We start from the raw sequence: 26312 nt of genomic DNA on the forward strand, positions 1-26312 counted from the left end.
ATCCAGGATTTTGACGTTCTGTCTGCGGTTCTCTTTCCTTTTCTTACAGCTGCCAGAAAACTTCAACTCAACACCCTTTATGGCAGATTACCCATTTATCCACAGAAAAAAGCCCAAACAGAGCTGGCTTTCATAACCTTTGTGTAGATAGAGAGCAGCAAAATGGACATTGATTTATATGAAAGTGTCACACATACTTGGATGTTTCAATCTCTGTAGTCGTAGGCTATCCAAAGGGAATGACAGCAGTGATAAGGGATATCCGGGGAAATCGCCTGTCTGTCACTCTCACAATATTTATAGTTCACGGTGTGCTCCTCAGCCACCAATCCGCCTCTACTCTGCTTTCACTCTTGTTCCTTATATTTGTATATTGTACATTTCTTTGCTCTGCTATCTTCTTGCTCACAAGTTATAAAAACAGGATTGTCAGTCTTTGTTGTTGCAGCTTTCCATAACCCTCTGTTCGCTTACTGCCTGTCTGTAATCATCTCTAAACAGATATCCAACAGGATATCCGTTAAGTCATCTCCTCTTTCTGGTTTTTTATTTGCCCGATCCCTTCATCCACCCTCTGCCTCCCTTATCACAGAAGAGACATTTCCAAGCATGCAGCCCTGACTAATGCTGCTCTTTCAGTATCTTCCTTTGCAATCATTCTGTCCTCCTCAACTCGGTTGCTCTTAGTTTCTGCGTGCTGGCACTGGGTGGCAACTGAATTTGAATAGCATTATTTAAAATTAGTTAAAACAAATCTCCAAACATGTAAAGTGTGAATGCATCATTAGCCTTGTTTCCATTCAATTGTCAAGCAAATTTTAAGCAAACTTTTGAAATGTCGCAAAAAAAGAAAATGAAAATTAGGCGCTTTTTGATTTATAACTGTTTTGAAGCGAATAAACTCGGCTACAGCGTCGTTTTCTCAGAAGTTGGCGCTTTATGCATGGCTGTAATCTGCCAATTTGCAACTTTTCTAATGCGATATATGTGAATGGAAACGTGGCTATAGCTTGTCAGTACATCAAACGGCATCTGAGATCCCCTCTCGCCTTCGCGAAACAATCGGAGGGGTTACGTCTGACAGTTTTGGAACTTTACGAACAACCCAACGAGTTCGCCCAAGTCACGACACGAGTTCCGAGTTTAGAGCCTAACCTGGTTTTAAGTCTTGGTCATGCTTTGGTTAATCTCTTCTTTACTTTCCCTTTTTATTTCAGCTTCTTTTTATTTCCTTGTCTAGCTCTTAACCTTCCATCAGCTGAAGTTCTGTACCCTCACCCTAACCCTTCTTTCTTTCACCATCTGGGTTTCAATATAAATGCTTCTTCTCTCTACGTCTTCCTCTTCCAACAGTATCTGTGGATCCTGTCCTTTCATTTCCCTCTCCCAAGCCCTTCGACACATCTCCCTATGTTTTACTCCAATATTCACATTTCCTTCTCATCCTCCAGTGAAGCCTGGCATCACAGACTCTGAAACAGTAACTGCTGCAAATAAAGTGAGCAGATTTAATCAAGTTGAGGGAGTGAGATAGGCAGAGAGACAGCGGGCCTTGAAGTATTTAACAGCATAGCTCAAGCAAGACCTTGCTGGTGTATATTAGTACACAACGTTCTCACACTATACGTGCTCGCTCTGCTGTCCCCCTCTGTTAGCCAAGAACAGTCTTGGGAGCTTAACGTCTTCCCTCCGAGCTCGAGCTAAAAGGTTTTATTGAGCTTTTATCAAAGTAACGCTGGGCCGTGCGAGACGACTGTGTCTTTAATAAGCGACGTGACGGCCATGAACCGATGATTCATTTTCAACAAACTCGAGAGCATCTTAGTTGTCAGGGTGAGACGGGGGTATAGACTCAGGACAACAAGACAAGCTCAGATAACTGACGCCTGAAGACAGGTGTACAGTGTTCCACTTTTAATCAGGTGGGTTATGCATGAGAGAATGCCAGTATATTGCTTTGTGTTTAATCAGGCAGGTTTATACATTAGAGGGTTGTAAAAAAAGACAGTTGCCCGTTTCACATTATGATGTATACCGTTGCTTGTTCAATGAAGTAGCTCGTTAAATTAGAGCCCTGTACAAACAAAAAGCAGTGGCAGCGGTGTTGCGTTGTTTTTCAAAGCGCAGCTTTGATGAAAGCGAGCACAGCACACGAACACGGAGACTCGTTTTATCAAATCAAAACGATCAGAAGCTCGGTTTTCAGAGAAGCATGAAGATTATGTGTCTGACCGCAGCTGATGGGGAATGACATCACTGCCTTGAGGCTTTCCATTTTACTAGAAAATCGTCCGAATTAGCCTTCAACTGTAAAAATAATGATGTTCACATTTCATCGCTCGGAAACAGATTTCGATAAGACAGGACTCCCCCAGGGCATGAGATGTTTGATGTTCGCATCGTTGAGGTTCTGGTCTGACATTTTCTTGGCTGTCCGGGCAGGTCGACACCAGACAGGCAGAAGATAATCTCAGATCAGATCCTCCTACTGTGGCTCATATACTGTTTTAAAGCATTGTCCATATTATTATTATTATTATGAAAGTGCTCTACATGTCTGGTAGAAGTAAAGGGGGTGAGGTTGCATCACACTTTTGTCCTAGTCATAGACTGTATGTAAGAAGTTTTTGGCCGTCGCCATCCTGTTTTTTTGCAACCAGAAGTGACACGAGAGGATGGAGTTAAGTACAACCGAACACTGAATAAGACATTTTTAGGTGACCAAAATGTTACAATTATCTTTAATGAACTGAAAACACACTGTGAAAGGGTTAAAGTTGTAAGACCAAAACACGGACAACTCCCGCCGTGTTAGCGACCTGTCAACCACAAGGTAGCCCCGCCCTCAAGCATCCCCTGCTTTATGGTCTATCTGACTCTAAATGGGACCATAATTTACTAAATGAACATCATGCTGTATTGAAGAAGACTTGAAACTAGCGATGGAGACCATAAACTCATGTTTACAATGTTTACTGAGGTAATAAATCAAGTGAGAAGTAGGCTCATTTCCTCATAGACTTCTATACAATCACACTTCTTTTTGCAACCAGAGGAGTCGCCCCCTGCTGGCTGTTAGGAAGAATGCAGGTTTAAGGCACTTCCGCATCAGCTTCACTTTTCAGAACTGGAGGTTGCCACCTGGTCCACTACTTTTACCTCAATAAAAATAAACAAGTTATTTTGTGTTATGGATCTCTATTATTTTTCAATCTTTCTATGTAACCTCCCCCTATTGTCGTCCTGTCTCTCCCTCTCTATCTCCATACGGAGCCTTCCTCTCATGTTGTTCAATTGATAGATGCTGGTGTAGAAGGGTCATTGAATTATTACGTGTGTGTGTGTGTGTGTGTGTGTCTGAATCCCACTGCAACATCCACCATTCTGTACTTTCTTTGCCACTACCGGCAGAAGGCAATTAATGAGAGCCTGTGTTCTTATCTGCTACCTAGCAACCTTGACTGTTCCGCCTGTCGCCCCCGGCAACCACTGCTGCTGCATGTAATCGATTGCTCGGCAACCGGGGGGACCACCGCGTGACATTACAACGGACCACTGACCCACTGCGCCGTGAGGGGACGGAGAGGTAAAACAACTCCGCTATAATCAACAGATATGAGGTTATGATATTTTCAGCTACAGTGATAGAAACACATTTAAAGTATGTACTGAAAAACATTAAGAGTAAATGTCATGTCTGTAATTTTAAGAGCAACGGTGTATTTTAAGGACTGCCGTATTGTTCAACAGCAGAGCTTTTTGGAGCATTTTATAACCAAGGTTGGTCTCCTCGCCTGAAATAAAAGCTGCTTTCATAACATGAGACGAAATGACGGCACTTTTTAGAAAATAAAATGAACTGTCAGTGAAAAACGAGGCCAGGCACGAGATCGCACCGCAAAAGCCATACGTGTAATAAGATGAGCAACAGCTTAGACCGTCATATGGGAGCTAAATTGATCTGGAGACAAGATGTGTCAGACTCAGCTCATGAGATAACAGTAATTGATTGATCACATTGTGCACGAGCCACCTCTGCTAACATATTTCCTGGGGGAAACCCTGAGCAACCATATGGGGGGAAAGCTATCATAGAAAATAGAGAGATTACAGATTGTATTGCATTTTGATTAAAGGAAAACTAACTTTTTTATTTAACTGGAAACTCTACCTTTCAGCATAGTTACTGCTGCTTCCACCTCCACATATTGTGAGTACCAGATGAATACCAGAAGGTAATTTCAGTGGCGGGTGTAAAAATAATTCAAGGGAGTGCTAACTGATATAAAAGACGATGAGACAGGTTTAGGGGAGGAGAGTGCACCAAGAAATGAAGAGACAAAATGTTCATCCACTCAACGTAACAGACCCAAGGTTATATAAGGAGTATCGACCCCAGGAAAGAAACACATGCACAATATCCAGCATATACTGGAAAGTCACAGCACTCCTCTGCTTCCTAACATCTCACATGCTGTCTGGACCCCGTAGACATCTGCTCGGATTCCGGCTGCTCTTCCACGACTCTCGCTATTTGGATGCGTGTTATTAAATGTGCAGCGTCTGTTCGCCCCGGGGAGCAACCAAAAGCATGAACGCATTTCCCTCGGATCATGTTCCAGAGTTAGTAATTGCCAAAGCAATTGTTATTTAAGTGACGCTCAAGGAACGAGGGGTGGCGTACCGCTGCTGTTTTACACCATTGTTAATATTTTAATGCGCCGCGCCACGTTCTGCTGGGACCGAATGGCTCCGGTGTTGTCAGACAATTGGATAATGCTGTCTTTTTTTGTTTGTATTTTGGGATGTCTCTGAAGTTTCCATCACTCGGATACCCCTCTAGCTAACAGGGATTTGGCAGACAATCGTTGCTTTTTCATGTTTGCTATTGTTTTACCAGGACAATGCAACAAAGAAGGCATTGTTATACAAAGAAGGAACACCAGAGGCTGCATGATGGTATTCCACACATTATGATTTACTGACTTAAATGAGTCCTGATACCCAATTAAAAATAGGCTTTCAATATCTGAACATACTTTGTGCCTTTTGTAAAACACCACGTACAACTGATCAGAGTTGACAACGTTGGTCAGAATCAAACAGCTTGCAAAAGGCCTCTGTCCACACCCACTACAGCCACGATAAAACTATAGGTCACGCAATCTTACGTCACTTTAGGTGGACACAAATCAGAAATGTTGGCACTTATATGAGTAGCAACGTACAGCATCTCATTGTGCTACATTAACTCATTAGCTAATGGTAAATGGCAGCAGTGATACTCTGACTAGAACATTGTTGGTTCTGGTCTCTTCGTGGGATTTGCTAACAACAAAATAACACCAGTCTTATCCTTTAAATGTATGTTGTATTTTTTATGCTGAGTGAATTCATATCTGGGAGCTGCAGCCAGTCTGACACAATGTGCAGGTGCATGACAGATGTTTTCAGCTTCATTGCCTTGCTCAAGTGTATGTTTGACTCCCAGCCAGCCAGTCAAACTGCAATACTTGCTATGTGCAATTGCAACGTATCCTCATACCTCAACGGTTTGTATGATATTTTATGAAAAGTTATTCCTCATTTTTTGTGCTTTCTCCTACGAATGTCTCGTTACACGTGTCAATTTCTGCTTATTATAGGCATACAGTCTTTTTCAAAATAAACGTCTGTCTTCACAGGAAGAAACTTGGTTAGTTTTAGGCAAATAAACAACTTGGTTGGGATTAGGAAAAGATTGTTGTTTGGTTTAAAATAATTACGGAAGTGTCGTTGCTTAAGTACGGAAGTTATGTGACAAATAAATCAACGTTGACTTTTGGTTTCACACGGGACACGGACGCCGGCCTCCTGGGCAAAAGTGTGGTGTTTTTGGATCCGCTCATCCACCCCGACCTCCTCCCAACGTGGCGTTTGTCGCTCTGTTCTGGTTCACGATTATGTGGATTAAATAGAAAATGATTTTGTGTTATTTAAATGAATTACAGTGCATTACTTTTTGTAGGTTTAAACGGTGTAATTTGAACAGCCTGGCGATTGTGCCTTTCTTGCAGTGCTGCAGGATGCACCGATACCAAAATGTATTATTTTATATCTTATTATTATTTTGTATTTATTTGTTACATTTTGTATTTTACAAAGTTAAGAAAGCAATGTTTAAGTCAAGCCTGATGTTGTCTTACACATAAAAGAATCTTCCACACAGTGAGGCATACGGCTTAATAATTAAACACTGGTATCAGATCGCTACTTGATATCGACCGGGACTGAAAAAGTCGGATCGGTACATCCCTAGCTGTGTGTCAAGGTCAAGTTGTAGAATATCAGATAAGCTTCTCTAAACATCTTCATTTCTCCTTTTCTCCTCTCTACCTCTTTTTCTCTCGACTCACTGAATCCAAAGTCAGTAAACAGCTGTGATGGAGTCCCTGCGATTTCAGGGGTTAAAAGCCAATATTCAACCCCCCCGTTACTTAACCCAGGCCTCTGTGGGGTCTGTCACACAATTATTTTTGCCCCTGCACCCCCGCTGCAGGGCAGGAGTTGGGGCAACTAGCACACCACGCTAGCTGTCAGAGTGCAAGCTAACCTGCTGCGCTAATGCTAATCAGGCAACCAGGGGGCAGCAGGGTCAGGAGTCAAACACATTACAGAGGAGGAAGAATTCACTCAGATGGAGGGATGACGGTGATGTGAAAGGGAGGAGGTGGTGGTGCATGCATGAATAGGCAGGAAATTATCGTATGTGTCTGTGTTAGTGAACAGTGTGTGCGTGTGTGCGTGTGTGTGTGTGCAGGCGTGGCAGTGTGTGTAATTACAACCAGTGCTTGTGTGAGACATGCTTGGCTGATTGTTTGCATTCGGAGCGTGTGTGTGTGTTCCTATGAAATGTGTGTGAAATGGGCAGCATGCAATTACAATCCATGTGTCACAGAGCGTGAGTGTGTGTGTGTGTGTGTGTGTGTGTGTGTGTGTATGTGTCAGAGAGTGACAGCAAGCAAGTGAATGAGCGTGGCCTCATCGGAGAGCCCTGCAGACTGAAATACAGATTAATTGAAAATGCTTCAGATACCCAGCCTCAGCCGTCACTCTCACGACAGAACGGACCATCATAACAAAATCCCTCTCACACACACATACTCACACACACATACACACACACACACACACACATACTCATACCATTATAAATGCTACCCAGTCTCATGTTGAGGACACACTCATGCAGAGCTGCACTGTCAGACACGACAGGTTATTTGAAAGCCGATAAAATGCACATACGTACACACATGTACATTTTCTCACACACACACACACACACACACACACACACACACACACACACACACACACACAGGAGAGTACACAAGCACTGAGAAGCAAACACACATAACTGCAGAGGATAATACAAAACTAAAGTACAGTCAGGTCAATCTTCCAAAAAGGACACACTCAAACTCTCCTGCTGTTTTTTTTCTTTTCTCTGCCTCTCCTGAAAAACAATGTCCTTGAAAAGGCCAGCAGTGACAGGCATATTATCAGCTCTTCAACACAGCTCTCAGGGTGTGAGTGTGTGTGTGTGTGTGTGTGTGTGTGTGTGTGTGTGTGTGTGTCCGTAAAGCTGGAGACAAAAAAATCTAAAACTGATTCTAAAACTGATTCTAATACTAAATATTCATGATTGTATTGGTTTAAAATTGTGCTCTCAGTTAATCCTTGTATGTAATCGATGGAGGTGCCCATAAAAAAGGGCTTCTTCGGTTGTTGTAATATGTAATTGAACTTATGTGACTACTCCGAGTTGCAATTTGAAAGCCAGACAGATCAGAAGAACCCATGAGAACTCCAAGTATGACATTCACAATAAGAAACATACACAAAGTTAACAGATTTGAACAGATCATGAGAACGATAACACTATAAAAAAAAGAAAGGGAATGCAGAGCAGTAAATATATAACACAAAAAACAAAACAGAAGAAAAGCAATAAGGCTTTTAGGCCTGTAAAGACACTAAGTTCATTTCTACAGATGTTTGGTTCCACTCCGCCTGCACATAAAACTCGCCATTTTGGCACTTCTTAAGACCATTTGTGTCTGTAAACGTGGATAGAAATATCAGTCCATATTGTGTGTGGGCAGGTGTGAATATGGTATGTTTTGTGTGTGTGTGTGTGTGTGGGAAGGTGTTTGTGTGTATAAATGTATGTGTTGTGTATACTCAGTTATGCGTGGGAAGGTATATGTTGTATGTGTTCTCACATTTCATGTCCATATAGTGGAACGCTAATCTATTCAAAACACGTACAGTATATTCATTGATTCTCTACATTAGTGTCTGTGCGTGTGTGTGAGAGTGTGTGTTTGTCACAGTTGGCCTCCGGTAGAAACTCCTCCACTTTTGTTGTATGTTGGATTCACAAGGGTGAACTCTCCTCCGTCAAGTCTTTTGTCGTTCGGTTGACGACGAGTCAAACGATCAACGGATTGGGTCAACCCCGCAAAATGAATCCACAAATTAACGACTCAACCTCAACAGCAGACAGACAGCGTTGTTTGCAGTTAAACCCCAGTCCTGCTTCCTCTTTAGAGCCAGTGAAACTAGCCAGGGCCAAGGTCAACTTGGCTGGTCTCATACTGTTAGTGGTTGAATTCCCTGTGTAGTTTTCAGTTAGATACAAACATGTCAATCAGGGGCAGAGCGTCTCTGAAGGGGGAAAAAGGGTAATTTCTTTAGGCAGAGCCAAAGAGCAGTTTTAGAGTGGTTACAATCTAAAATAAAGAGTACAAATACAAGGTGTCTGTTATACTAATAGAAAACATAATATAAATGTGTAATGTTGTAGAGTCTGGATCCAAATCTGCAGCAAAATATGTACGTTTGTGTGCAGAGAAGATATTTGTAGGAAAGTATCATTCACATGTGTAAAAATGGCTCAAATATCAATAGTAAGAAATAATTAAACGTGAAAAAACAGCTTTTAAAAGTGTGTGACATGTATAAGTAATAGTCAAACACAAAAAAAAAACATATACTCCTTGGCAGAGATAGACAAACATTAATGCCAAGAGAATGACAGGCCATGTTAACTGAAGTGAGAAGGTCAGCTACTCTAACTCTGGCCTGTTTTTCAAGCTCATAATACGAATTCTCCGTTTCATTATATCCAACCGCCTTCTCTGTAATTTCTCGCCTTGTTCGTTGGTTAACTGTGCTTCTTGAAGGGTGGATGCTTGTGCTCTGAACTGAGCCTTTCAAACAGTATACGTTCTCCGAGTCTGCACATCTGTCAATAAAACGATCTACATGTAGGTGATCGAGATGTTGTACCCAATCCAAGCTTTCTAGATGTTTGGCTCTGCCTATCAAGATCCATGACAGCCCAAGAGAAGTCTACCTCCAAAGTACAGCAGCTCGATTGTTTGACTCCATGTGGACAAAATGGGTATGGCACTATAAACTGAAGATACTGTTTTGCCACTCACCACTGGTCCTGTACCATAATTGGATTGACATGTTCAACAATTGCCTTATTATTGTGTTTGTAAGGCATCAGAAGAAGTAGCTGTAATGAACTCAAGCCCTGGCCTTCCCTGTTTATCCCTATAGAGGAAAGCAGGACTGCTCCACCCTGTCACACTATACCACAAAAATACTTATCTTCACCAAACTGCAGCTTCTGAAATGTATCTGATGTAAAAAAAAAAGGTATTATATTTTACATGTTTACAACATAAATATATCATTCTGTTTAGTAGAATGCACAATTGTGTAAGGGGAGATAAATGTACCAGGGCAAAGTTGGAGATTAAAATTGTAGGGACATTTTGTTGGATCCCCTTTATCGCATAACTTCTGTCCCAAGACTCCCATTTTCTGTACCGATATTAAACTCCAGGAAAAGTGACAGAAAGTTATGTCCACAGCCCGGGTTCAGGCACCATTAGTCTGTTAATGGTGAAGGAGGAAGGGGCATAAGGGGATAGGAAGAGGAATGCTTCTGGGTTTTACTCCTGCAAAGTATCTGAACAATGTTTTAATGTTTACAGCATTAAAACAAAGTTCATGTTTCCACTGCAGACCTTAGTGTACGGATTCAAAAGTTTAATTAAACAGGAGCAGAGACCTCACTGCCATTCCCAGGGAACCATTGCATTGTGTACAGTTTCTCTGCCAGAGCTTTGCATCGGGAGAAACTACAACTCCAAAGGGAGGCAATCGAGAGGGTTGTTGCATGAGTTTCCGTGACTATTAATTTGTGTTTTTCAATAAGCCCAAACTTTAAAAACGTACAAAACTAAAATGAGAAACCAAACTTGTGTAGCAATGAGTCCCCAAGGCAGCCAGCAAACATTGTCTAGGACAGTGTAAAAATCCCCATGAGTCAGTTTGAGGCATATAGAAATTATCTACACGTTCTTAGATGAATAAAAAGCTTGTTGCCTATTCACCAGAGCTGTTACGCCCAAAGTACCTGTTAATCACAAAGACCTGCACTTAGACTCTCTGTGACCCCAACTTGGGAAAACAAGAGGCCCAGTGATTGGTTTTGTTATTTTGTTCAGAGCCTGATTACCAGTTCCAATGTACTTCTGGGATTTACAACTCTGGACAGAGAGGGTCTGACTCTGATCCTCAGAGACTGCCACAAGTTGAAGCATCTCAATTCTTCCCTGATGGTTTTTCTTCTGGAAGCCTGAGACTGTCAGTGATTCCTTCACATTGATTCATCATTGTTGTTAATTGGCCAGACTGGAGAGAAGACACACGGACAATCCCTCCGGTACAGTATCTGTACATCTGTCACTCTCAATTTGTGGGCTCTGGCCCCTGAGGACCATAGTCAGACACCCCACATTGTAAGGAAGGGGGAGATCAGAAACCTGGCTGTCAAGTGAAAAATAACTTTTGTGGATAAATAGATACTCAAAGAAAGACAGGAGATGTATTAAGCGAGGAAGAGGAGCAAGGCTCGGCCGTATGTTCAGACTGAAATGTATTACAGTGGTGAACCTTTACACAAACAGAACAGAGCAGACGAATTTGGAGAACAAATCGATTCAAGAGTAAGTGTATAGATTTGAATAAAAGCATGAGAGTTCAAATAAGAACACTGGACCATTGGACAGAAATGAGTAATGGTCTCCAGCAAATTACGACAATTGGACCCACTGTGCTTATGAATAACTGAGCTAATGTTATTCTCTACATCTAAGGGAAAACCCTTGAGGGTATATGTAGGTAACCTCAGTTCTCCCCCCCATTTCTCCAAATGAAGCCATTATTTAAAAAAAAAGCTTGCATAGCCTGTGGTACTAATCTAAAACGAATTGATCGGTGATTCCTTGGATCTAACACATAGGGGAGCTGCCATGTAGAATTTGAACAATGGGCCAAAATAGAAAACCGAGCTCTTTATAAAAATGTTAGCCGTCCAACTGAGCGCCAAGGGGAATTCACTCTGTGTTTTTTATTTGGTCCCACCCGCCACAAATTAAGGTCTATTGATCTGATAGCAGAGTAATGACGTGCTTTTGACATCCCATTGTGAACGCTAGTGGGTCTATTGGATTGGCTGCCACAGATGACATAGGGAGGTCAGAGGGAAAGTCATTATTCAGTTGAAACACAATGGAACAGCAAAAAAAGAGTGGGTAGATCACTACGGCATAATTAAATGGTTTGTTCATCCAAATTACAAAACATATTATTTCTCATTTACCCCTCGAGGTATCTAGTGGTTCAGATAGTCTTCATTTTAATGGCCCAGGTTTTGAGGTATCTGTCTGAGATTTCAGCCACTACACCGATACAGTAGAGGTGAAGGTAAGCTGTTTGTAGAGCTCACAGCACTGACATATTACTATTAAAATGTAAAAAAGTGTACTTAAGCACTAGAGTGTAACTGTTTAGGTCAAAAGTCCAATAAACATGCTCTTTATGCTCATGAACATAATCGTCTTCTGTTACTTCACAACAGATTTATCTCCTGACCTTCAGAGTCAAGCCCCATTCTGTAGACAGAGATCTTTATAGGTCAAAGAGTAAATGCCATCCTCCGCTTTCACTTTCCCCCGTCAAACTCACACCTCAAATAGTGGGTGAATTCGAGCCCTGTCAAAAGCGATGATATCAGAGTTAACCCCGGTGGAAAATCAAATAGAAATGCATGACTTCCAGGCCTGACAGACTGGTCCTTCCTGACCAATCTGACTCAAAAAGAGAAAAGGATAACACCCCGGAGGTTAGATCACACACTAGCTCACCTTGGCCGACTCATAACCTGCACAGTCATGGTTGAAGCATAAATCTGACCTTAGACTGTTTTACTGAGGACCATTTCTGTCCGCAAGAGTTAGAGGCAACAGAATGAGGTGGAATATGGTTAAACATCGGATGAGGGAGGCAGGGACAGAAAGAGAGAAAGATAGGCAGACGAAGGCAGCCGTCATTAATTTCAATCAGGCTCCCAGTCTGGCAGAGTTAATAATATCAGCACGCTCTTCTGACCTCAGACTATGGTACGACATCAACCTCCACAAATTACTCATTAATTTACCCCATTAAGTTGGACAGAGGTGGCGCGCAGGGGGAAAAAAACACGGAGGAGAATGAATTAATTAGACATTTTAAAACAGAATTTACACCTTTTCAATTGAGATGTATCACATTAGAGAACGAGAGGTCAGGATGGCAGTGTATAGTATGTAAGGATAGGAATAAGTGGGCAGAAAAAGAAATACAGACGTCCAGCTGAAATGTATATTTTGACCGCATGGACGTCGATGTAGAGGGGGAGGTGCATAAAGATAATTTATATGGATGAGAAGTACTTTTGTTTTGAATATCTACATCATGTGTACAGTTAGAATCATCAGCATTTGTGCCTCTTGCGTATCTGATAAATGAAGTCTCTCATTTGGTCTGTAACAATAGCCAAGCCTTGCTCCTATTAGTTTCAACGGAATTCATTGCAACACCCATAAAGTCATATCTTAAATAATAAACCAAAATTAAACCATGGCAGTTATGTTCTTGCTCATTTGGGGGCTACATTATTCTCTATTAACCATATTGGAAAGGAAAGGCCAATAAAGCAAATGTCATAGAAACTTATGAAATCAGACCTCCGAAGGGCACTTTGGTCCACAGCAAGCTCCCACCCAGAGCGTCTGGGGAGTCATCCAGTCTGAGGCGGAGTATATTCCTTTGCTCACCATCCATCGTGTCTCACAGCGTAGTGCAGGGAGCATTTGACATATTTTAAGTTTATACGCTGCCTCGCCTTGAGCTGATACAAGGACCCCTATATCGTCCTCTTAACACCGGCACGCTCAAAATGAAACGCAGCGAACCTCTAACATGCTCTCAATCTGCTTCTACTCCTAAATGTGATTACTGGGTTCTTTAATATTGGAGCTCACACCTGTCTCGCCAACCTGCAGAACCCACCCTAAAGTAATTTCTGCGTGACTCACACTATTGAAATGTAAATTTTCCTACCTCATAGCTTCCCTTATCAAAGGAAATACGCTGCACCTGTAAATAAGAAATGTTCTCGGAGACAAAAAATGCCTGCAGGTCTTGTAGGGGGGGTTTACTTCACGCTATCTAGATGGACAGACAGGCCGGGCCAAACACACACACACACACACACACACACACACACACGACTCTGGACTGTTATCTATATGCAAAGCATCTCCACTAAGCTATCCACTTTGCTACCGTAGAGGAGACTGAGAATAATGGACGACTAAGCCCCAACCCTATTCTCCCACCCACACACAATCACTCACACCAGCGTGCACAAACTATATACGCGCCCACACACCGTTGAACATATGTAGTTAGGTGTTTTTCGAATCGACAAGCATGTTCAACACACAGCCTCCCCGACCTATTCTTACACTGGCTAATTGCCAGGAAGAACAATTAGCCCGATAAGTATCACTTAATGTCCTCCCCCAAAGAGGGAGATTCAGGCTACTCTAAAACAAACGCACCTAATTCCTCATCCTGCTCCCTCTCTCATTATCTCCCTAAGTGATGCTTCTATAGGAGAGCAGGTGTTGGCGGTGCAGTGGGATGATTGTTTTGTGAATGCCGGTTTGATGGGATTAGAAATGGGGGGGGCTTAAGTCATGAATGGGGCTGCTTCTAGTGAGATAGCCGAGCTACAGTGTACCAGTAATGAGGTAGAAGACATTTTCTTGTTACCACCTTTTCTTTGCTCATTAGTGGGGATTCAGCCGGTCTATGGAAGCCTGTGAGGACCAAAGTGCCCAGTATGAGGTAGTCTGGTGAACAGCTTGATTCTTGTCAATTATCATTCAGTATTGTGGTGAAAACAGCCAACCTCTTAAAATGTCAATGGATTATCATAGAATCAATTTTAAAAAAAATCACCCAGAGAGAATACCTCTTTAACTCTGGATCCAGCAGAGGAATGAACCATGTTACTGGACACCTCAGAGGGAACATCATCATCGTCCGTCTTGCTACATTAACATCTATTCCCCTTTATTAGTCTGCTGTTGGCATCCAACCTCGCAATCTCCCTTACAGCATTCGACTTAGCTTCCTCGCTCACAGCTTCTGCTGGGCAGAAACCCCCTTCCAGTAGTCCAAAATATCGTGAAGGTCCTCGTCCTTGGCAAACTGCACCTTCTTACGCAGGGCGTGGCCTGCCGCTATATACGATGCTTCCTCTCTGGGGCTTTTCTTGTAAGGCCGGAATCGCTCCCAGATCCGCAGTGTGCTCTCAGATGAATACTCTGGACTGGAGGAGTAGCCAGAGTTGTAGTTGTGGTGACGAGAAGGTGAGAGCTGGGAGTAGGTGGCTGTGGCATCCCTCTTGGTGCGGCCCAGCGGCTTGAGGAATGAGGCCTTTTGGGCCGGTGAGGGTGATTCGTTGCCCTCGTAGTAGAGTGCAGGGAAGGAGTGGCGGTGCTCCGAGCTGTGGTAGTCTGGCTGAACCTCCAAGTGGTGCTGCTGCTGTCCAGGGCCAACCCCCGCACCTCCACCTCCTCCTCCACATCCACCTCCACCTCCACTCCCGTTGTTACACCCCATCCCGCCCCCATTTACACTCACCCCACCACCATTTATGTTTCCCATCCCATTGACATTGCAGCCCCCTCCTCCGCCACCTCCTCCGCTTCCACCCCCTCCACCACAACCCACAGGGCTGTTTTTTTCTGTTGGGTACTTGGGAGGATCGCTGCGCTGCTCAGGGTTATCCACACTGTACATCCTGTTGCTCTTGACAGCTCCCGCAGGAGGGCCACCACAACGGTTCTTCACCACAGCAGTGTCTGCGCTCAACTGCCTCTGAATGGGCCGCACTGCATTGGCTGGGGGTGGGTCACGGTAAGGAGGGGAGAGGAACCCCCCACCGCTGATGCCCGGCCGCTCAGACAGGGGCATGACAAGGGGCACTGGGGCCATAGAAGCTGGGTGAGGCGGCTGATGTAGCTGAGGATGAGGATGATGCTGAGGCTGAGGATGTGGCTGAGGATGTTGCTGAGGATGAGGCTGGGGGTGAGGCTTTGGATGTACCTTTGGGGAGGAGGCCATGATCTGATCTCCGAGGTGGCCCGGAGAGAGGGGCAGGAGGTTGCGCGGGAGGGACGTCATGCAAGTTAGTGGCTGAGAGGAGGACAAAGAGTTGCCATTGTCAGCAGTGGTTGCGACATTAGCAGAGGCATCCAGCTTCAGGGCATCAATGCAGTTGTTGATGATCTGGTTCACCTTGTCCACCTCCTTGGCGATGGTGGAGATCTCTGATGCTGAGCCACGGCCATCGTCATCCGAATCCTCCCCAGCCTCTGTCCCGTTATCACCCCCACCTCGCATATCCACAATTACTTCTCCTCCCATCGCTGCTCCTCCCACCCCTCCCTCCCTGCCCTCCCCTGCAACTCCCGCCGTCCTCACATCCATGTAGTTGCCCTTGCCACTCACTGCCTCAGAGAAGGCAGTGGCCATTTTTTCCACCTGCGGCAAGGTGGAGAGGCGGGAAGAGCTGGTGTTGGCTGAGCCGTGGAGCATGCCTGTGCTAGAGGAGGTAGACTGGGGCAGCTTGCCTCCTGCTCCTCCTGAATGGTGGTGCTGGTGGTGAGCTTGCTCCTGGAGACGCTGCATGGCACCTGGGTCATTGGCCACTGCCGCAGCCGCCTCTGGGCCATACCTGAAGAATGACAGAATCACTTTAACACAAACAATACATCTTCTTTCATCATTTGATCTCATATTGTGTACATAATGCTGCACACTATCCTAAACAGCATGATTGCAACATTTTGTTGTACCTAATAGTTTTTTTTAAGTTAATTAGATTTAATATGTCCTTTGAGTGATGCCATGGGGTGACAGAATCCTTGCTGTTTTAATTAAAGCTCAAAGAAACCATGAAAAATAGCATGGCTCAAAGCCTCAATAAAGAGTATGATTGGGGGAATAAATGAGGCTTTTCAAGAATTCAAATCAAAACAAAGCAATACAGCAAAGCAACTATGAGCTGATTCCCTTAGCATAAACTGTTCCAAAGATATCAATTTTACCCAAGGGAAACACAGTTGTTGTCATTTCTGTTGTGGCTAAACATTTCAGATGCAGTCACTATCTGTGTAAAGGCTCTCCAGCAATTAATTGTCATGAGAAAGAGTTACAATGTGTCCCTTAAGACTTCCATTAACATTAAACTAACATTAAAGATTGTCCAGTACCTCATCTCCAAAATAGTTTTCTTCACGCTTATAGCTTTCTGCTTCTCCTCCTCGATGCGTCGCCGTCTGAGACAGTAATAGACTACTCCAAGCACAATGACCATGCCAAACAGACATCCCAAGATGGTCATGATGTAGTGGGTGGTTGTGGATGGATTGGCTCGCGGGTCCTCTGTGCCCATACCTCGTGTGGTAAAAGACACACAGGTGTGGTTGTAGCGCTGAGATTTGCTTGTGGAAGCCACACAATAAGTGTAGTTCGTGTGCGGTTTCAGGTTGTCCAAAATGAGTACCTCTTTCTTGCTTTTAAGGGGTTTGCTGTCTACAGCAATAGTGTGGTTGAACTGGGAGAGGATGTACATCTTACTGTATGGTCGAGGGATCTGCACCATTAGAGAGGCGGTATAGAGGGAGACAGTTTGAAGCTTCAGGGAAATCTGATGGTTGTAGGTGGGGTCAGCAGTGGACGATATGGTTGGTTGGTGGTACAGACCTTGGTCCGGGTTATCCAAACCCATGCCTGAGCCATCTTGATCTGGTGTCTGGGAGGTCAGCCCTGTTATTTTCACACCGTCGCGACACGTGGATTTAAGAGTGTAACGGGCATTTCTTCCGTGTCCAGGCAGTGGGCTCAGAAGTGGAAAACCGGTCATTTCCAGAGGTGTTTCACACTGGAGGCGGTCGTAGGTGTGGGTGACATTGTTAAACTCCTCCAGCCAGGAGAGAAAGCTGAAGAGATCACAGCCACAGTGGAAGGGGTTTCCTGCTAGTTCACACACCAGCAGCCTGTTGAGGACATTGAAGGTAGCCGGGTCAAGACGGGCCAACTTATTGGAAGATAAGTCCAGGCTGCTGAGGCTGGGGCACTCCCAAAAGGCATTGGTGGAAATGACCTCGATAAGGTTGTGTTGCAAGAAGAGGCACTGCATTCGACCCAGACCTCTCAACATGCCCTCAGTCAGGTTGGTCATCTTGTTGTAGCCCAGCTGGAGAACCTGAGACAGAAAGAGAAAGTTGCCCCTTGATCTTTTCAATAAAACATGACAAAATGAATTGTTTTAAATTATCATCCAATGTTTTTTTTAAGGTATGCTCTTACAATTTCTTTAAATGGGATCTGTTTGATCAGGACTAGACACATCATTCAGTCACATTTCTACAACTGTACAAGGAAGGTTTTCAACATCCACCTATGAACAGGTTGTAAGAACCTGTTTTTTGATTGGCTGGTTTCAGAATATAGTCATAGCTCAACTTGTTTCAAAAAACAATTTGTGCATTGTATAACAAAAACCGACATGCTAATAAATTATGACAAGCTAATAAATGCAATTAAACTATATACAGCACGCCACAACTGTTATACACAGTAAGTGGTTTGGAGGATGTCATTATGCAGATCAGTTTACATCTCCATGACCACCCCCATTTAGCATAGACTCTCAAAAGGGCTTTATACAATAAAGGCAACACACATTATGTAACCACAGAATGTATGTGCACAGTTTAAGAAGATTGTTTGACATTACTATGTCTTTAAATTCGAGATGGACAAATACATAAAAGCAGAGTTGTGCTCTTGGCTGCAGACCTGTAGGTTGGCTTGTCCAGCAAAGGCCCCATCCTCGATGTAGCTGATCTCGTTCTTGGTAAGATTGAGGTCAGTAAGGTTTGTGAAGCGGTACATGGAGGTAAAGAGCACAGCCTTAAGTTTGTTCTCGTTCAGCCTCAGGTCATGAACCTACGGGAGACAAGAGAGCGGGTGAATTTCAGGTGATGCGTTGCACCCTCTGGCAGCCATAGAGGAGAACCTATAACTCTTCGCCAAAAATAGCTGCCAAGAGCATATTACACTTCCAAACATACAAGTTTGCTGTCTAATGATACATTTGTTTTGTCAATCACAGCCTGTTTGCAAGCAGCTGTGCATCCCGCCTGAGATATCTAGCAGTGGTAAATGTTGGTGCTAGGAGTGGAGAGTAGTTGCTTGTTAACATTAAAGCACCCGATGGGAATGTTTTTCAGTTTGAATCAGTTACGCAGCAAATTGAAGATGGTAATTGACTTGGCACTTATATTTTAAAATGTAACAACAAGCCACTACGGTACATAAACAAATAGCATTATTACAAAACAATAGTTAATTCAACTTGTCTGAGCATAGATGTACGGGAGGTGGCAGTTCTTGCTCTAACGAAAAGTATAGTAATCTCACACTGGCTTATCTGGAGGGTAAAGTGCAGCCCTGAGGTTCCTCTTGTTAACCTACAGATGCTGCACAGCTTTATATACAGCCTGATCTAACAAAAATACATGAAATGATCACAAACTCTTCACCACGCATTTAGTGCCGGCACCACGGGAAAAAAAACAATGGAAAGTAAATTACACAAATTCCCAGGTTTACCAGACAACCTGTGTGAAATGAGTCTGCTCAGAAAGGAGGTCGGGGCGGATGGATGGGTCAGACAGGGGACTTTTACCCAGGAGACTGGTGTTCGTGTCACGTCTCAAACCAAAAGTCAACATTGACTTATTTTCAATTATGTACATAAGAAGTTAACTATTTTAACCCAAACCATGATCTTCTCTTTCTTAAACCTAACCAAGTAGTTTTGTTAACGTTAAATTGGTTTTGTGGTGGTGGCACGTAATTTTTAACACATCACATGCAACCACCACGTAATGCACTGTTAAGAGGTTGTGGTCATTTCACATATTTCTGTGATATCACGTTGTTATACTGTACTATTGGCTCTGCCAGACAATCATAGTTAAGTAGCCAACAATTCCAAAAAACAACTGTTTTGGTTGACGTCTTAACCTACTAAGCAACTATCTGCTACAATTTATTTAGTCATGATTGCTGTGATTGTCACCATCGTTGGACGCATGAATATAACCTTGCATTTGATAAAGAAAATGCAACATTTTTTAATCTAAAAAATGATCCATCCCTGCCATAGTTATCACCGCAACAAACATATCATCACAACCATCAGAATCACACAATAAACCACAAGCATTATTATATTGACTGCACGGAAGATTAGATTCACTTTCAGCTTTGCAAAAGCCCCCATCGCTATTAATGGCATGTGCTGTGTAGCTGACAGCATCATAGCCCAGAGTGCATGAAGGCATACGGTGGTGGCATAAAAGGCCTACAGATAAATTCATACTGACCGTGCTGTTGATGTGCTGGGGGATGGTCTCGTATGGAGGTTGGTTCTGACTGCAGATAGCCAGCCAAACGTAGCCTTTATCCCCTTCTATCAGCCAGCAGTCCCCTTTCACCTCGCCAGGCAGGTGGAGGAGCAGCAGTGCAGGGAGCAGGAGGGAGAGAAACAGGGACGACAAACGGAGTCTGCTGGCCATGGTTTGGATTAGGAGTGTTTTGAGATCGCGTCAGCAGAGAGGAGTAAAAGAAAAGAGTTGAAAGGGAGGGAGGCAGCGGGCAGCGGCTTCAAATCAGGAAGGGGGTTGCAGGTCAGGAGCAAGCAGGCCAAGTCTGAGTAGAGAGAAAGGAGAACGGACGGGCGTCTTCACGGTGATTAGAGCTGAGCTTGCAGCATGGCAGCAAGTCCTGTCCCCATTTTAGGTGTTCCACGTCGAAGGGTTTTGGAGACTGTGACCCCAGCAGCTACTCATGGCCCCTGACAACCGTACGTCTTGACAGCACAGATGAGGAAACACTCGCCGTCAGAGAAAGGCAGAAGGCCTATATAACACAGAAAGAGAGAGAGAGAGAGAGAGAGAGAGAGAGAGAGAGAGAGAGAGAGAGAGAGAGAGAGAAGGAAGGGGGGAGAGAATATTAACATTAATAGTGATAATGACAAAATGATTAGGAGTATGCAAAAACATTGTGATGCAGTTCACATATCCCCAGATGGTTTTGAATTAATTGAGTTTAGGTCTCATTTCTAAAAGCACTGTTTAAAAAAAAAGAAAATAGGTATATGAATCTAATACCCATGCTACCCAATCCCTTCAAGGTAATGCACCACAGTAATAAATCCATTAACTGCCATGATTATTTCATTAAGTCTTAATAAAGCCCAGAGAAATATATTTTGACTTTTTCAAATTAAACCAGCGTTTTTTATGTTCTGTAATTATTCATGTTCAAGAAAACAACAACCCCGTATGAGAGTGAACTGCAGACATTAGCATATGATGCACCAATAAAAATGGAAATTGCCACCACTATGAAAGCAGTTTTCTTTGGTTTTTGTGTCATTGTTTATAAGGTTAGCCAGCTTTCAGCTGCCGTTCTATTATTTCAACTTCGAGGTACATAATGAAACAATCAAAATTGAATAACCGCAGTAATATAGGGGTGAAAAACGGGAAGGCAAACAGAGGAGGTGCCGTTGTAATTTGCATGTTTAACAGGGTACTAGCTGACATTTAGCTATTTACCTTTCTCAGGGGATTAACCGTGGATTAGGCTCTAATCCGGCATAAAATATTATGTATCTCATCACCACAGCTCCGACTCTTTTAATTTGTTTCCAAAGTTTTGATTCCCTCCCGGGGAAAAGTTATCTAGCCGCGACATGAATGACGGGGAATTGATAGTAAGAACAACTGAGGAATAGACTGTTGTGAAGTACTCTAATCCCAAATACACCCCCTCCCTCTGTGCTTTTTAGGTTGAAGCAATGACAGAAATGAAGCAATGACATGGTGCAACCCAATCTACTCAGGAGTAATGGATGCCAACTGCGGATGCCTCTGTTTTAAAGTGACCCATCCCTAATAGCCTGTCGTCCTCCTCCTCTTCCTCCTCGTCCTCTGTCCTGACTCGCACCTCAGTTAGCCTCCCAGTCACTTCTCATTCCCGCTGCACTCCGAGCAGCTCTCAGTCCTCTCTTCAAATTGTTCCATGAAATTGATATTGACAATTCAATTCCTCCACCACAGGACTTCAATTTCCTTTGACCCGGCACCGTTGTCATCCTTACGAGCGCGTAAAATACAACACCCACAAAAAAAAAGCAATTTACAGCTTTAGCTCAGTGGAACAACAGCTAAAGTGGCCCCCTTTTCACCTTGATAATTATGAAAGTCATTCATTAATCATTCGTTCTGTATTCATCTTTGAAGCAGATTCATTCCATCGACTGAACTGCTGCGAAGTAGAGCACGTGTGTGTGTGGATGTGCGCATTAGTTCATGGCACGTTGCAAAGCAAAATGAATTATTTATCACAACAACGAATTGGACGTCGATCACACCGGCCACGATCACTCTGACACTCGTTTTCCGTCTTTCATCCTGTTTCTGAATTCCTTCTCACACTTTGAAGACAACTCCAAGTCTTGTGTCATGATACAATCCTCCATATCCTTGTTTTCACTAAGGAATGTACCAAAGTCTCTGGCACGCTATAGCAATTTAAGAAGATTTTGGAGGCCACAAAAAAAAAAAAGACTGTGTCGTGCTTGTGATTACCGTCAGGCTGTTTCCCCCCGTCGGCAGCTCATATTTACAGCATATCTGATACGACATGACTGCTACCCTGACATGGTATTTACTGTGCTACAAACATGAAAGGCGAGTCAGTCAAGACTCATTTCAAAGCTAGTTGTTTACTGCCGAGTCCAGTCACAACAACTAAGTTCAGCACAGTATTCTTTTATTTATAATGCCGTAATGATCCTGACCACACGACTCCGGTCTATCTTATCGTCAGTCTCCTGTCTATCTGTTTCTTTTCATCCGTCTGTCTACTTCTTTCTCCTCTGTTCTGTCCCTTTCTCTTTTCTGCCGACATTGTTTTGCGCCTGCTTATCACTGCTGTCTTTCAACTGAAACACAAATGAATATGCTTCATCGCCAAAACACAACCTGACACCTTTTGTGTGCTATCACATCCCCTCCGCGTTGCTTTTATCACATACTTGCTATTGATTTTATTTTGTCAAGAAGCCAGAGGAAGAGACGGCCTTAATTTTCCCCCAACCCCTTTCTTCTCTGAACCAGGCTCTCTTTGTGTTTAATTATTGTCCCTGATAGCTCGGCTTTAATTAAAGCTTTGCATTTGACAAACAACACTAATGATGTCAGGTCACAGAAACAAATGGAAAGTTCCCAGAGTTAGCCCGGGAGGGGCTGAGGGCCCCCGAGAAAAACTACTTTTGCGTGTGTTTGTCTTCATTTTGAAAATAACAGGATAAAGTAGGATTTTACAGATCTAAGCGTGTTGAAAGTAATAATCTGCATTCTTTTATGACTAAATGTCTTTTTTCCACATTATCAGTCGTGATACAACAAGGATTCAGTGCATGAAAGTGATGTAAGCTTTTATATTAAAAAGCTTTATATTTTCAATTGATAACAGTCTTTATGGTGGAACAGACACATCCACTTGCACAACAACTACAGACACTGTTTAATGCTAACTTTCCAACATGTTTATTTGTCTTTCTTCTGCAAAAAAGGAGCTTAACACATCAAACTATACCGTCTAAGTTTTTGTTAATTGCCAAAACAGACACACAACACGGATTGCCACTCAAATAAATGGTAGGCCCATTGAAGCAGAAAGATAGTGATTCTTTTATTACTTATTTGAACACTTTATCTCAGGACATTTTACCCAGGGATGCATGTTCTTTAACAAGAGACAGCCATGCTACAGTAGCTGCTCCGTGAGGCTGAATTTAGTCACAGCAGTGATTTGAGTTAAATGCTAACATGCTCACCATGACAACACTCACACGCTGATGACTCACAGCTCCATTTCTACCCACTGCAGCTTTAAGTATTATGAAGACGTGCTTAGATTAAAGTCAGGTCAAGGGCCGCTGAAATCCTGTCTCTGTCCACAGTCTGAGCTGCAAGAGTTGAGGAGATGACAACAACATAGAAGACCAGAGTAGCACCCTAGAGACCAGGCCATGAACCTTTCTAGTGAGTGAGAAAGAAAGACAGTACGGATAGAGGGAAGTGCTATAAGGAACATGACACCAGACAGAACAGATTGTCAGTGAATCAGTCAAGCGGTCAGCTGGAGATTCAGAAATACAACAGACCATCCAGGAAATCCATCATCATTCAGTCAGTCAGTCAGTCAGTCAGACAGACAGACAGACAGACCAAAGATCAGCCGGCCGGCAGGTCGCCAGATTCTCAGTTTGTCAGTCTGTATCAATCCAGTCCATCAGTCAGCAGGCCCAACAGACAGCCAATCAAACACCTAGCCGGTCAGACAGACAGCATGTCATTCCGTTGATCGGTCAACCAGCCAGCCAGTCGGCTCGTCAGTCATCCAGCCAGGTACCAGTGTGGGAAACACCATGGACGCGAAGCTATAGGCCTAATAGCACTATCTTTGCGTTCCAGCCTGCCTGCTTCACCTTGAAAGCTGCTGCACCGTTCCTTCAAATCCATTTTTCTCGCTCCTGTCTCCTGTCTCCTGCCTCGTTTCCTTTCAAGCTCTCTAGAAGCTGCTGCACAGTTCCTGTGCAAACAGTATATCCCCTGTATTTCCGTGTCTCGGTCTGATTTTCTCATGTTAAATTATTTCATTTCTTTCTGTTAGTCTCCTGTTAAACAATACAGTAATGCAATCATGGAGATTGTGTCACTAAATATGTGTCTCTGGCTTCCCTGCTTTGCATTGTCACCCATCTTTCTCTTTCTGTTGCAATTACATCAATGCGTGGTCATCCGTCATTGCTTATAAATGGTGCATGAAAATACAGTTAAATAACATCAATGCTATTTACAAATTAATGACACAATTTAAAAAATTGCTATCCACAAAAGTAAACAGTAGCGGCATTAATCAAAAATATTACAGGTTAATTTTGAAGCCAAACATCCTCTAACAATACTCTGAAATAAAGGTTATGAATTTTTCAACCACGCTGTCTTTGTGTTAATTAAATTTAAAATTTAATAACAGCGATACACAGATGTTTACAACTGATACAATAGCAACTTTAATCATCCTGCTTTTCTTTCATTTCCTCTCTCCTCCATCTCAGCTCAATTTATGCTGTCTCTCTTTCTTTCTCTTGCTCTTTCCTGTACATTGAATTCTCTCCAGCTTTGTTTAAAGAGTATGTAACATCTGTTGTTGTCTAGCAGACAAACTCCCACAGGGAGAGCCGAGCAGAAAGGAAGTGTTCAGCTGCTGAGTGCTTTCAGCCACTTGCTGTGTTTCTGTGAAAGCTGGGGTGGATTTTTACCAATATAAACTGCTGACCAGACTGGAGCCTTGTGGGACAGCACAGCATTCGAGAAATGGAAAAGTTTTAGGTTTAAACTGCATCAACAACCGTCTCACTGTTGAACATGATGCTACCAACAGGAAGGAATCAATTTGGCAAATGTTTTCTCTTTTTTTTTAAAATGTCTCTCCTCCTCCCACACACAGTCTCATGAAGCCACATCTAGTTTTGCGATGCAGCGCGTGGCTCCAAGTTTACACGATATAATCGTGAGGACAGACTTTTGGGGTCAGTTCACCAAAATGAGAAAAAAAGAGAAGCACATTTCCAACGCCAAATTTTGATTTCAGCCTCTGAGATTTCTGCCTTGATATAATAATAATACGATTAAGATGCTTTACACAACTATCTAAAAATAATCCTCAAAGACTAAACACACTGAAGGCACCATGTAGAACGGGATATTAAATCAAACATTAAAAGTAGATAATGGAAGTAAATGGACTTTAAAATGCAAATCTTAAAATATCGGAAATACAACTATAAAAAAGGGAACAGCAAAATATTTCTCCTGAATCCGTCCCCCAGTTACTGTGGACGGTCTACAAATCTCACTGTGGAACACTTTCATTGAACTACTCTCTACTGAAAAAACTAAATAGTCCCAAAGAACTGATGCTTTAAATCCTTGGATGGACTATTAAACATCACCAATTTTGCAATGATGTCCAATTTACGTAATTGACTTACCCACTCAAACTTAACCTGCCTCATTTACACCTACTCCACTCAGTGATTTCCTAAATTCCTTAGAACAACTTCCAGCAGACCCCATAGACAGGCATGAATGTTCAGCACAGCAAGTTATGTAGGTTATATACAGAAGAGCTGAGAGAGCCGGGGGGAGGGGTCAATGAGGCTGTCTGCACACCGGTCATACGAGTAAACAAGACCAGATCTGAGCTCTAGAGGCAAAACTCTAACCAGTGCAGGCCTGCAGTTTCTTCGGCTGCGTGTTCACTCTTAATCCAAAATATGGATGTTTGGGTTTGTTAGATTACCGCGGCCCCAGTGAGAGTTTATTCCACTCTGATGTTCCTGCTGTGTCTCCAGATGAGGCTCAGCCATGCTTAGTTATGTTCTCATAAACTCAACCAAGAAGCATCCCAAAGGCCATTCTCCTCAGTAACTATTGAGTGACTGTTTACTGCCGGCAGAGCCTGTTTCATCCTACTGTACAGTGTGTCTGTGTTCTTTTACTTCTATCTTTTCAATGAGTTTTAGACTTTTAATGGTGAAGACATTTTGGTATATCTTGGCTGGTCTTGATTCTTTCAAAGAGCTGTTTGAAGGTTACAACGTGATTCTAGCATAAGATTATGGTTTACCTAAATTA

General features: G+C 43.1%; 2 protein-coding genes across 2 annotated transcripts in view; both read right to left on the bottom strand.

The window, feature by feature from the left end:
• mfng (MFNG O-fucosylpeptide 3-beta-N-acetylglucosaminyltransferase) overlaps nt 1-26312 on the bottom strand; it is a 513815-nt gene that overhangs the window by 137886 nt on the left and 349617 nt on the right. The window lies entirely within an intron of this gene.
• Nucleotides 7139-26312, bottom strand: part of LOC141765073 (protein phosphatase 1 regulatory subunit 29-like) — a 266436-nt gene continuing 247262 nt past the window's right edge. The window contains exons 6-9 of the mRNA XM_074630927.1: nt 19920-20454; nt 18325-18474; nt 16734-17728; nt 7139-16195 (exon numbers count right to left, since the gene is read on the bottom strand). Coding sequence (XP_074487028.1) covers nt 14593-16195; nt 16734-17728; nt 18325-18474; nt 19920-20111 — 2940 coding nt within the window. The 5' untranslated portion in view covers nt 20112-20454 and the 3' untranslated portion in view covers nt 7139-14592. The remainder of the gene's footprint in view (nt 16196-16733; nt 17729-18324; nt 18475-19919; nt 20455-26312) is intronic.

Source organism: Sebastes fasciatus, chromosome 3, assembly GCF_043250625.1.
Source record: "Sebastes fasciatus isolate fSebFas1 chromosome 3, fSebFas1.pri, whole genome shotgun sequence".
NCBI classification, from domain to species: Eukaryota; Metazoa; Chordata; class Actinopteri; order Perciformes; family Sebastidae; genus Sebastes; species Sebastes fasciatus.